This window comes from Aspergillus wentii (assembly GCF_001890725.1).
Source record: "Aspergillus wentii DTO 134E9 unplaced genomic scaffold ASPWEscaffold_1, whole genome shotgun sequence".
NCBI classification, from domain to species: Eukaryota; Fungi; Ascomycota; class Eurotiomycetes; order Eurotiales; family Aspergillaceae; genus Aspergillus; species Aspergillus wentii.
The window spans coordinates 4,291,495-4,303,640 of NW_024467832.1; the positions used below are offsets into that span (position 1 = coordinate 4,291,495).

General features: G+C 48.8%; 4 protein-coding genes across 4 annotated transcripts; 3 read left to right on the forward strand and 1 right to left on the reverse strand.

Annotated features, from left to right (window-relative positions):
• Nucleotides 1–60: 60 nt before the first annotated feature.
• On the forward strand, nucleotides 61–536 carry ASPWEDRAFT_35226 (uncharacterized protein). Its single transcript, XM_040834180.1, has one exon. It carries the CDS (start codon nucleotides 73–75, stop codon nucleotides 370–372), a length of 300 nt encoding a protein of 99 aa, XP_040695311.1. The 5' UTR covers nucleotides 61–72; the 3' UTR covers nucleotides 373–536.
• Nucleotides 537–2,851: 2,315 nt separating this feature from the next.
• On the forward strand, nucleotides 2,852–6,834 carry ASPWEDRAFT_278331 (uncharacterized protein). The gene is made up of 5 exons (XM_040833052.1): nucleotides 2,852–3,230; nucleotides 3,934–4,204; nucleotides 4,309–5,343; nucleotides 5,703–6,428; nucleotides 6,578–6,834. The coding sequence occupies exons 1-5, from the start codon at nucleotides 3,162–3,164 to the stop codon at nucleotides 6,751–6,753; spliced, it is 2,277 nt and encodes a 758-aa protein (XP_040695312.1). The 5' UTR covers nucleotides 2,852–3,161; the 3' UTR covers nucleotides 6,754–6,834.
• Nucleotides 6,835–8,471: 1,637 nt separating this feature from the next.
• bgt3 (putative cell wall glucanase) lies at nucleotides 8,472–10,598 on the forward strand (the record flags this gene model as incomplete). Its single annotated transcript, XM_040837067.1, has 2 exons — nucleotides 8,472–10,408; nucleotides 10,457–10,598. 2 exons carry the CDS (start codon nucleotides 8,472–8,474, stop codon nucleotides 10,596–10,598), a joined length of 2,079 nt encoding a protein of 692 aa, XP_040695313.1.
• A 222-nt stretch (nucleotides 10,599–10,820) lies between these two features.
• Nucleotides 10,821–12,122, reverse strand: ASPWEDRAFT_35231 (SRR1 family protein). Its single transcript, XM_040834181.1, has 2 exons — nucleotides 11,391–12,122; nucleotides 10,821–11,336 (listed from the first exon to the last, which is right to left on the reverse strand). Exons 1-2 carry the CDS (start codon nucleotides 11,884–11,886, stop codon nucleotides 11,017–11,019), a joined length of 816 nt encoding a protein of 271 aa, XP_040695314.1. The 5' UTR covers nucleotides 11,887–12,122; the 3' UTR covers nucleotides 10,821–11,016.
• Between the last annotated feature and the right edge of the window lie 24 nt (nucleotides 12,123–12,146).

The window sequence follows — 12,146 nt, forward strand, 5'->3', positions numbered from 1 at the left end:
GGATACGGAACTATGGAGACCAACGATGAGCCGGTCTTGAGCACCCTGCATCGATCACAACGCCTTTTGCCAATGGCTGCGAGTGTGAGCACGCCACACACACATGGCCAGATATTTTGCTATTTATTTTATTCATATATTATTTACTTATTATGCTGCGATTACGACGACAGACCACCAACTGCCGCTAAGCCGGATTCTGGAAAGTCCGGTCTCAGTTCTCTCCATTCTCCTTATTCGGTTATTCCTGACTGGTTGGTTGCTTTAGTTCTGGTTGAGTTGATTGTGATTGAGACATCTTTATCTCTGGAGTCTGTAGTCTGGAGTCCGTACCTGCCTTGTCAGTGCTATGGTGGGCTAGAACTGTGCTGAGGCCATATGTGGAGGACGGGACCTCCACATTTAGTCTCTATTCAGCTACCATGTACTTCCGTACACACCAGATACATATTAGAGTATCTCTGTACTCGTAGAATATGACACTGATATTATCCCGTGACGGATCTTCACTCACATGGCCCGAAGCACGAGGTGCTGGATGATAGATAGAAAAAAAAAGAAAAAGAAAAAAAGAAAAAAAGCAGCATCTGAATGTCTTGTATGCACGTTTTTGTTACAAAACAAAAAAGCATAAAAAATGACTCGACCGACGGAGGGCACCGCTTTTATCGATTGCAACCGCCAAGATCCACTAGGCCGGCCAAACTACGGCCCTGATTGCACCGAGCAGGTGGAGCCGCCCGATAGGCCCCGGTGGTCTCGAGGGAAGCGGGAGTCAAACTAGAATATACTTTCTTTTTTGATTTTTGATTTTTTGTTTTCTGATTTATTTTCTGATTTATTTATTCATTTATTATTATTTATTACTCCGACAAATGTACTTTTACTTAGTGTGCTGCGGCAGCTCCAGTTATGAAATTTATGTACTCACTCTGTACTGTACTCTAGCCGAGAGGTTTAAATGCTTCTCGTTCATATTGCTACAGTATTCATTCTACCTACAGATGCAGATTTAGTCGCCGGGAAGCAGCAGCCACTAGACCAGGGAGCCCGTGATTGATCAGCCACTTTCTGTCTGGGGTTACACGACGACATTATTCCAGATACTTGCCTAGGTACCTCCTACATACAGTGTACTCAGTACTGTATTCACAGTACAGTATTCGGATGGGCGCCGTTAGGGTGTTTCGAGTTTATTTAGACCGGGGCCGAGGAGGGGGTGGATTTGACTTTTGGACAGGGGCAGCGCGACTGGCTAGTGTCGACGAAGAGGAGCTAAAAGACCAGCCACTAGATGAGGGCGAGTGGGGAACCAAAGAGGAAAAAAAAAAGGCAGCGGTCCAATGGCTCGGTGTGTGGCGCCAGTGGAAACAGTGGAAACAACCTAGGCTGATGGCAGCAAGTCAGATCGATGGAGACTCCACGTACCGGAATGTAACCAGATCAGTTGCGAGAGACAGGCAAAAAGAAAAAGAAAGTGTAAGGAACGGAAAACAAACCTAGATGGGAAGACCAAGAAAGATAACTGAACTACGCCTATTTCGAACTCCGTCGGTTACTATATCTAGTATGGTATAGGTCGAGCAGGACTGACGATCTTTTCGATATAGGTCCATGCACACCAAGTGGAGGCAGGCAGGCTGTCAGGGCGCGGCTTTGGTTCGTGCGAATGATATGGAGGACTACTTGATGGAGGATTGGGATTTTCTGAGACACATCCAACTGACAAGACGACAGGTAGAAAGTCGAGAAACCGTAGAAAATGATGGATAATGCTCGTGTGAGTGAAACTGGTGGTACCTGAATTTGGTCTCACTCTGCAAGATCCTAATTTCTCACCAGCGTCAAAAAAATAAAATAATAAAATAAAATATGAGAAAAAAAAAAAAAAAAAGGAGACTAAGGAATTGAAGCTGCTGTCTGCCAATCTTCATTATTCCAGGCCATCCGTTCTAACTAGCGGCGCAAATAAAGACCCCGTTCGAGGCCTTGACGCCGTTGTCGAGTTATGCCCAACTCCGATCTGGCTGGGAAATTCTGGTCTAGTCAGAACATTGTCATCTCCACTGCATTCTTTGTTTCTTTTTCGACTCTTTGCCCAACCTCGCGGGCCAATCAGAGCCCCTCTGCGTCTCTGCTTCTGTGCTTCTCTTCTATCGATATCGATCAATCTCCGAGAATACGCTCAAGGCCCGCAGTTTGCTTCGGTTAATCCTGTCATCCGCATCTTAATATCCCTATTATTATTTTGATTATTTGGTGATTCTTATTTCCCTCCTTCCTTTCCACGCACCGTCTCTGCAAGCTGCAAATCATCCTGCTTCCCCTCCTCTCCTCCTCTTCTTCCCCCCCCATCCATCTCGGCTACAACCGTCGAGCTTCTTTCCGGAGCCCTGATTGAATCTGGTCGAGTCTTTTCCTCTTCCTGCAGTCGCGTCTTTTTTTCTTTTTTTCTGAAAAATCCCTCTTTTCTTTTTTATTTTTGTTTTTATTCTTATTATTTTTCGCCCTCTCTCTCTCTCTTTCTTCCTCTCCTGCATCCATCCTGGTCGATATTACACCACTTTCCCGCTAGTTACAAGCTCATCCTGATATCCCCACCAGTCACTGAATCCCTCTGACGCCTGTCCTGCCCTCCTTCGCTCTTCTTCCAGTTCTTCATCCCGTCCATTTTCTTCTGAAGGATCGTCCTTAATTTTTCCCTTCTCCATTACCTATTGTCGTTATTTTGTTTATTATTATCTCCATTATTTCCATTATTATTTCGCTGCTTATTGATCATTACTGCCTGAAGGATGGGTCTGCCGTGCAGCTAAATAACTACCCTGGACCCTCCACATTGCACTGGCACTCGCATCGCACCGTTCGAGCCCGTCCGAATCTCCCCTCCCACTCACAGCCATCCCATCTTCTGCCCCCCAGTCCCAGTCCCAGTCCCAGCCCAGGCCAGCAGCCACTGCCGTTGTCTGTCCTTCAGCCTCTCTCTTAGCCTCAACTCTGTCGACTCTATCTCTGTCGCCCTCGAGCCCTACTCTACTTACCTCTCTACCCTCTCTCTACAATTCCTGCGCATTCTCTGGACAGCTCTCGACAGCCCGTCAGTCGAACGCACTGAACGAGCATAATATCCAGCTCAACTCCGTATCGCCGCATGGTCAGTCATGACCGGCATGGTTCAGACTGACCTAGGACCTCCCACGGCGAAATACAAGGAAGAACCCGTTGACGATGTGAGTCTTTCTTTCTATATCTCCTTCATTCAATCCATCGACACATGGCTATCCCCAGAAAAGCGTGGATGTATATCAAAGCATCCTCATCCTGGAGCATCGTACAAGCATTTCCCACTTCACTTCAACCCCCGGTTTCCTTTCCCCTGCACGAATCCTTCGAGTTGACGGGAAACCCTGTCAATTGAGCCGCTGTTCCTGTCTACACGTTTTGTGCCTGGTTCATCCGGGTGAATCCATGGTTGAGCTGGTTCTATTCATGGAATACCCTACATATGGCGTCTGCTTCGTCTGAAGCTTCCTTTTGAACTGCACCTATCCTCCAGCCCATCATCTACCCCACCAGATCTTTGGAATACACCGAGAAACAAAAAAGAATCCTTAATTTGGACACATAAAGTGGTTGCCTGAGTGTGTAGCTCTTGCGATTGCGAAAGAGCTTTCCTGGGACTGGCTGAAATAGCCATATCTACTCCCATTCCTTCAAGCGAATACCAGCAATATTCACATAAACGCGAACGAGCTTTTCATAATTGAAAATACTCCCGTTGACAGAATGGATCGACTGGTCTGCTGCTCTTCATGTCCGCATTATAATCCTCAATCTCATTTCTCTAATTCATGTTTCCTACTATTTCCCCTCAGACCATGTACCATAGAAATACAGTCTGGATTAAGCAGACACTGACAGTATCTTCTTCAGCTTCGACACCCTGCATCTGGACTCGCGGGTCCGCAACCCCTTACTCTTCAACACCCTAGAACCGCAAGCTTTGTTCACCCTAAGCAACATCCGGCCTCTCCCCACCAGCCTACTACAACTATCCCCTCAGGTGCATATACGCCTCACGCCCTAGGAAACAACGTCATTCACCAGACCCATTACGGACAGCCAACGCAGGAATCTGCTTATTATACGCCGCATACCGCTTCTTACGCCACCGCAAGTGCGCCTGGACATTATCCCTCGAGTGGTAAGCCAAATCTCTTCGCGATGAGCAAGATGACTGGTCTCAACAGAGTGGTTATCTCGAGAAATTATCAAATGAACAGGGCTAATTCTTTTTAGGACCACCAGAAATCATGGCGACCAGTGCCCAAATGCAGAGGCCTTACCCCCCTATTTACCATACCCCCCAGTCAAGCTCCCCAGCATCGGTAGCTTCCCAAACTCATGATCCCCACGGCCGAAGTATTTATGCACAATCCCCACAAATGACACCCCAGATATATGGATATCAACCGTATCCGTCTATGAACCCCGTGCCACCACAATATGCACCGCACCCGTCACCCCAGCAGCATCCTCTCACAACGCAGCCGTTGATGATGCCTCACCAGACGAGTGCCGCTCAAGTACACCCTATTCAGGCGCCAGCCGCCGTAATGTCCAGCCCAAGATCCGCAACACAGCAACCAACGCCAGAGCAAAGGGCGGTATTGAACCCACCCCACCCTGGAACAGCTGGCACTTCTATCGCCACAAGCAGTGTCCACCAGAGCCCATCTGTTGGGACAAGCTCCAGTGCAGCACCGGGACCAATTCCAGCCACGACCCCCCTGGTAGTCCGACAAGATAGCAACGGGGTACAGTGGATTGCTTTCGAATATTCTCGAGATCGAGTGAAGATGGAATATACCATCCGATGTGACGTTGAATCCGTCAACGTGGACACCCTAAGCCAGGAATTCAAGACGGAAAACTGTGTCTATCCTAGGGCCTGCTGCAGCAAGGATCAGTATAGAGGTAACCGACTAGTCTACGAAACCGAGTGTAATGCCGTTGGCTGGGCGCTGGCGGATCTTAACCCTGCCTTAAGAGGAAAGCGAGGGCTGATCCAACGAGCCGTTGACAGCTGGAGAAATAGCAACCAAGACCCTCGCTTACGGAGCAGGCGTGTGAGAAGAATGGCCAAGATCAACAAGCGCCAAACCGTTCCGGCACACCCAACCGCCCACATGGCCACTACTTCTCCGGTTGCCCCCGGCATTCCGGGCAATGTCATGTCCACGGGCGGCCCGCGTCCTGCGGTCGGTCCCTTGATGGGACCTCCCCAGCTGCACCATCACCATGCCCATCCTGATACAGTTACAGGCAATGAGGAAGTCAGCGGTATGTTCCACCATGTATGATGTGTTTGCTGCTTTTGCCGTTTCTTTTAAAAACAAAAATCCGTCATGGTGGGAATGTCTGATGACCCTGCATGACCCCCCGTTTTGTATAGAGCCACTAATGGCCCGGGCGTATTTGCGAAGATTGATGGAGATGTATTTCTTTTGTACTTTTATATGTCTCGGGACTGGTTTGATCTTTAGTTCTGATTTTTGTTTGTTTCTTTTTCCTTTTAACCCATACCCTATGTTGTTTGTTATGTTATTGGATACCTACCCTCCCTGCTTTCAATTGTGACATGCCCCCGAGCATTTTAGCCGTAGGCTAATTTCTATATATCTTGATATGTTATAATATAGGCGCCGCTGAATTTGCGAACGCTACTCATCGTCCATCCACCGCAGAAAGCCATCCACCACCAGGGCAGACACCAACGGATATTCGAACCGCGCAGGTCTTTCACGGATACCAGGCCTTCCCACCACCCATGGCCGCTCATGGAGATCCAAGAGGACCATCGATGCCTCCCCTCCTTCGAGACAGCGGCATAGGAGCCCTGGGACGACACCATGCCGTCGCAACATCCACGAACAGAGCCAGTGAAGCCGAGATTGACGACGACGATGAACGCAACCCAGACAACGACGACCTATTCGGGACACTCCCAGAAGGCAAACGCCGCAAGTTCATCCTCGTCGATGATACCCAGCGGGGCTGTCGTGTCCGGGTCAAGGTTATGCTCGACAATGTCGACATGAACGAGATTCCCGATTCGTATCGCATGTCTAACTCGGTATTCCCGCGGACCTACTTCCCCGTGCAAATGAAAAACCCGCCGAACCGGGTGGTTCCCGGGAAGAGATATTTCAAGGAAGAAGGAGAGATGGACGATGACGAAGAGTCCGCGACAATCGGGAGGACTATGGTTCCGGCCCCGTCGCTTGATGGAGAGAGCGAAGTGGCCGTCCCCAAGATATCAAGAGGACGGCGCAAGAAGGAGGTCTTGCTCAACGACCTCGGATACCGAATGAGCTGGAGCCAAAGCCGAGTTTTTTCAGGAAGGATGCTATTTCTGCAGCGATCTCGTGCGTACCCACCCAGAATTTCCCTCGCCCCTTGCTTGTGACATCCGCGTGCGGCATGTATTGACAGTTATTGTCATGTCTGTCCCACACCCTGGCAATGGCATGGTGTCTCACCGTACTTGGCATGGAAACTAACTTTATTTCAATAGTTGACGCGTACCGCAATAAAATGCGCAGCACAATGGTGGTGGGCGGCCAGGATGTCTCATCGATTCCCTCGCATTTTGAGACACGAGCCGGAAAGCGACGGTTCCTAGAGCGCAGAAAGCGACAGACCAGTGACTCGAACGCCTCCAAACGCAGTGCCGAAGAAGTCGAAGCTTGATTTGATGAATCTCCCTTTCTTCTTTTTTTGTTTCTTTTATCTTATGTCTTTTATGTTCGACGTTTGACGTTCTACTTTATGGGTTGATGATTTATGTTTAAGCTATGAGAATACAGACGTGTAATCTAATAGAGATGTGAGATGTGACGAAGAAACAGGAGATTATGTGAAGGATGATTTGAAACGGACGGAAAAGAGAAAAACGACGCAAAAAAAACACTGACGGAAATGGTGTTGGTGGATTTGGGTTATTTTTTTTTCTTTGTCTCTTTTATTATGTGACTTTTTTATTTTTATTTTCTTTGTTCGATACGACCTGATGATTACGCCAGCTGAGAAATCATGACGAATGGATGAATGAAGAATGAAACGAATGCTTGTCTTTTCTTGTCTTTCTTTCCTGTTTATGGATTTGTATTTACTTATTCGATGTGTGTGATACTTTTTCGTCTCGAATACTTGATATATCAAAAGTGGCATCCAAGTCTAGAGATAAGGGAATCCTACAGTTGCATTACATTTACAGAATACAGAATGCATTATCTCGAATAATAAGCAGCGACATACAATAACTCTGTCTGCAGATATAATTAGAACAACTACGCAATGTGACTTGCCTATTCGGGAACTGCCGCGCGCAGTGGCCGCTTCCCAATACGGCAACCAACGGGTATTCCGGTCGCATATCAAGATCCACCGATTTTCAGGGTCCATCACTTTATCTCGCTGTACAGAGATGAATTACTATTACAGTTGCAACTACTGGTGAAGGAATAGGAGTGGGAAGATGGATGAAATCAGCCAGGATGAAAGCATCCTTTCTGTCATTGTGACAGGTATCCAGTGTGGGGGTGATCCGCATCCAGGGTCGACAAGCACCACCACGGCGTCTGAGCGTTCAGCGTTCCAGTATACAGTACTGAATGTCTCTGACTACTGCAGTAGAAAGTATCGAGTAAAGTCAAACAAGCAAATCAGCTGATCGCACATTTCTTGTCTGAAATAAGACTTTTTTGCCTCGATCGCATCCAGTTATGTCGTGGTATTGCCATTGTCCAGTCCCCAGTCCTCGCGTTGTCCGGGCCACAGCCGCCGTCAATCCCTCCAACTACACCGCATGCAGGCAGCTTCAACTGCCCCTCTCGCCTTCACTTTCAGCGGTAGTTTTTTTTCTTTTTCTTTTTTCATCTTTCTCTGCTAGTTTATTTTCTCTTCTATCTTCATTTCTCCTTTCTCTCCTCCTTTCCCCTTCGATTCCCTCCTACGCTTTCCTGCGCACCCAGTACATACCATTCTCTCTTGGCTGTCGCTGATCGACAATCACTGGTTTGATTGTTGATCCTACGGAGAAAGGATTCCTTGCTGCTGACTGTCTGACTGTCTGTCTGTCCACAGTTGGTCCTTCATTTCTTCATTTCTGTCATCCTCACAAGATTTAAAAAAAGACTCAGAATAGAACCACCGAATCTGAATCAACTCGAACCACGGTTCGAGGGTTTCTGACTTGCCCGCGGATTTCATTCTCGCCCGCGTTTCAAGGAACAAAAGTCAGTGCCTGGACCGGACTTGTCGTTAATAAGGGTCCGTTTCGAATGAGGGCTTTTTGATTTCTTTCTTTCTTCTTTCGTCTATTTCTCTTCGTCGCTTGGCTTTCTTCACTTCCGTTCTAGACAACCCCCGCTATCGCTACAAGACAGTAAGACTATACGAACAAAGCCATGTCCGGTGGCAACCGGGTTTTCAGTTTTAACCCCGGCGACGACGGGAATGGAGTAGCTGAGAATCGACCCATCTCGCCCATTCCATCATCTGGTGGCGAACACAACCCAGCCCGACAGACTCAATACAGCGATGTCTCGCCGGTTTCTGAATCGCCGCCTCACCACTTCGAAGGTTTAGACTCTTTCTCACAATCGTATGGTGATCGATCGCGCACAGCCATGACGGCCACTCCGGGCGTGGATGATCTGGGCCCAGCAGCGGCGGGAGGTGGAATTGGTGGAATCGCCCTGGGTATCGCGAATAACCATGACCGTCAGAGTGGAATCGAGGCTTTTCGGGGCACGGATGGGAATGGCGATGGGTATGTTGGTCCTCCGGAACGAGGGTTTAATACCACCGGATCGGATACGCCGTATATTCCTACACCACCGGCTCGGGGGGTAGCGTTCGCAGGGAGTACGGATACACTCAGGCCGAGAGATTCTTACGGTTCGAATGTCCCTCTGGGAGCCGCGGGTGCTCCCGCGGGTCAGGGAAGTCCTGGACAGCTTGGGGCGTTGAATCCTTCCCAGCACAATCTGTTGGAGCAGTCCGGGGATCCGTATCAGGGTGTTGGGCCTTTGAATGCCGGTCCATATCAGCGACAGTCTGCTTATGGGTCTGGAGATTATCCTGTTGATATCAATCCGGACGAAATCGCCGATGATGGGGATGACGGGTTCCACCCCGCCCCAGCGGATACTCGCAGATCGCAGGCGGTTCCGGCCGCGGCAGCTGGAGGAGCTGCCACTGGGGGTATTCTGGGAGGATTGGCAGGTTTGTTCAAGGGGAAGAAGTCTGCTGCTGCCGCTGCTGGTGACAGTACATCTTATAACCCAGTCCCAGGTGCAGGTTTGGAGGCCGGTGAAAAGAGTCGATGGGCACAACCGACAGCAAGTGCGGGGAGCAAGAAGCGAGCTTTGATCGTGGGACTGATTCTCGGGTTCATCGTTGTTGGGGCTATTGTTGGAGGTGCTGTTGGTGGTATTCTGGGTCACAAAGAGAACGAAAAGCCGGAAAAAACGTCATCTGCAACGGAAGACTCGGATTCTAACGGCGACCTCAACAAGAATTCCAAGGAAATCAAGGATTTGATGAACAACAAGGAATTGCACAAGGTGTTTCCCGGTGTCGACTATACCCCGTGGGGTGTCCAGTATCCGCTGTGTCTCAAGTACCCGCCATCTCAAAATAACGTCACTCGTGATATGGCCGTGCTTTCTCAATTGACCAATACCGTTCGACTTTATGGTACCGACTGCAACCAGACTGAAATGGTTCTCCATGCTATTGACCGGCTGGAACTGACAGACATGAAACTCTGGCTGGGAGTGTGGATTGACACCAACAAGACTACGACAGAGCGACAAATCAACAAGCTGTACGACATCTTGGACAACTCCAATGACACTTCCATCTTCAAGGGCGCCATCGTTGGTAATGAAGCACTCTTCCGCGCCGGCCCTGACACTTCTACCGCCAAGAAGACCTTGATCAGCTACATGCAAGACGTCAAAGACCACTTCAAGAGCAAAAGCATTGATCTGCCCGTGGCCACGTCTGATCTAGGAGACAACTGGGACCAGGAACTCGTCAAGGAAGCCGATCTGGTCATGTCGAACGTGCATCCGTTCTTCGCGGGTGTTAGCGTGGACCTTGGAGCCAGCTGGACCTGGGATTTCTGGCAAGAACACGATGTCAAGTTGACACAGGGAACGAACAAGAAGCAGGTCATTTCCGAAGTAGGATGGCCCAGTTCTGGAGGAAATGACTGTGGATCTGGCAACAAGTGCCCGGATAAAACCTCAGGGTCTGTGGCTGGCATTGATGAGATGAACCAATTCATGTCGGACTGGATTTGTCAGGCGTTGGACAATGGCACTGATTACTTCTGGTATGTTTATCTATCATCTCTTCTAGTGGATGGTCTAACAATGAACAGGTTCGAAGCGTTCGATGAACCATGGAAGGTCCAATTCAACACCGAAGACCAAAATTGGGAAGACAAATGGGGTCTCATGGACGCAGACCGCAAGGTGAAGCCCGGCCTCAAAATCCCCGACTGCGGGGGCAAACCGATCTGATGGGTGGATATTCTACCTGGATTGACAGATCTTTCTTTTCTTTCCTGTGAACAATTAATGATGGATGATTTTCAATGTATAAACGCGCAAAACAGCGTGCTGATGTGATGGGTCAGGGCGTGTCAATGGTTTCTGATTGATTCTTTCGGTGTTTGATTCTGTATTCTAGTGAGTTTGGGAGACTTGCTTTTCCTTTTTTTTTTTTTTTTTTTTCTTTTCGCATTGCTCTTTTTATGCTTAATTGCATGTGTGTATATAGCGTGGGGCCTTCTTTCAAGGATGTTTATGGTTCGTTACGTGTTGGACATGGCTATTAAAATGTGACTTTGTTTCTGCAGATATGCAAATCATTCCATTCCTTGTATACTCCAACCCATGCAATATATATCCATCCGTATACTCATATTGATATTCACGTCTACCCATGATAAACCCTCATCTCCCAAAAGGCATGTTCCAGCAGCTCAAACACAGGTACCCGTTTCGACTCGGTCTCCGCACAAAACCGATTCAACACCTCGGACTCGGTATCCTCGAGCGGACCACCGAAGAGCAGACGAGGCCGATGTTGAAGTAATTGTTCGAGATGCGATCGTTCTGCGCCGGGGCAGTAGAGGAAGGAATGTGGGGAGACGAGGTCGAAGGCGGCGGGGTGATCGAGGACGGAGACGCCGAGGGAGGAGAGAAGAGATTTGTCGAGGGTGTTGAATACGGGGTCTTGGGCGTAGATTGGGATTTCTTATAAATTAGTTGATGGTTTCATCAGTATTTCAAATGAAGGAAGACACCTACCTTTATCTATTAGATCTATAGTTGTCGTCAATGCAGCGAGTTGGTACATGGAGACACTTCTCCGATCGACCCAACCCCCGCGAAGAAACCCACTGGGACTTCCGAGTCCAATGCAGATGATATTCTTCACCTCAATTGCCTTTTTATCATCGTCATCATCATCCACAGACGCAGAGAGAGCAGCCTGCACCGTCTCCCTCAGCACGCGACACGTCGCCGACCCGATCCATTTCTCGCGATACGTCTCGAATTGCGCCGTGAGATTTTCCAGGTTCAAGTTGCGCGGTGCTTCGGCGGGGACGAGGAAGCGCTGTTTATCTTCATCTTGGGCATTCGCATTTGAATCCTCTGTGGCAGGTTTTCGCTGCTGGCGACGGGCATTCTTCCCTTTGTGGGTGGTGGTGACGTGAGTCCAGCCGTCGTCGGAGGTGACTTCGAGGCGCTTGGAGATGGTGTTCTTGTTCTTGCTTTTGGTGCGGGCGCTGCTGTGGGGCATGGTTGATTTGATCTGTGCTGTAGCTTGCTGTAGGTGTGGTGTAGGATTTAGTGTGGTGTGGTGTAGCTGTAGCTGTCGGATGTGAGGTACTTTGTGTGGCGCTTGGAGGTGCAGGTTATGTATGTCTCTGTATGTGATGGAGTTGAATGGGAATTGTGGTTGTCATTTTGGTGGATAGAATTGATTTTAGAATTGGGGAAGTGGGGGAGTTGAGTTGGAGTCAAAGTGGTTCTGCCAATACACTGCCATGGGATATAATT

Coding starts and splice junctions, on each gene's coding strand:
- ASPWEDRAFT_35226 (XM_040834180.1), top strand. CDS start 73: ATGGCTGCGAGTGTGAGCACGCCACACACACATGGCCAGATATTTTGC.
- ASPWEDRAFT_278331 (XM_040833052.1), top strand. CDS start 3,162: ATGACCGGCATGGTTCAGACTGACCTAGGACCTCCCACGGCGAAATAC. Junction 3,231..3,933: donor AGGAAGAACCCGTTGACGAT/GTGAGTCTTTCT, acceptor TATCTTCTTCAG/CTTCGACACCCTGCATCTGG. Junction 5,344..5,702: donor AGGCAATGAGGAAGTCAGCG/GTATGTTCCACC, acceptor GTTATAATATAG/GCGCCGCTGAATTTGCGAAC.
- ASPWEDRAFT_35231 (XM_040834181.1), bottom strand. CDS start 11,886: ATGCCCCACAGCAGCGCCCGCACCAAAAGCAAGAACAAGAACACCATC. Junction 11,337..11,390: donor TATAGATCTAATAGATAAAG/GTAGGTGTCTTC, acceptor CTAATTTATAAG/AAATCCCAATCTACGCCCAA.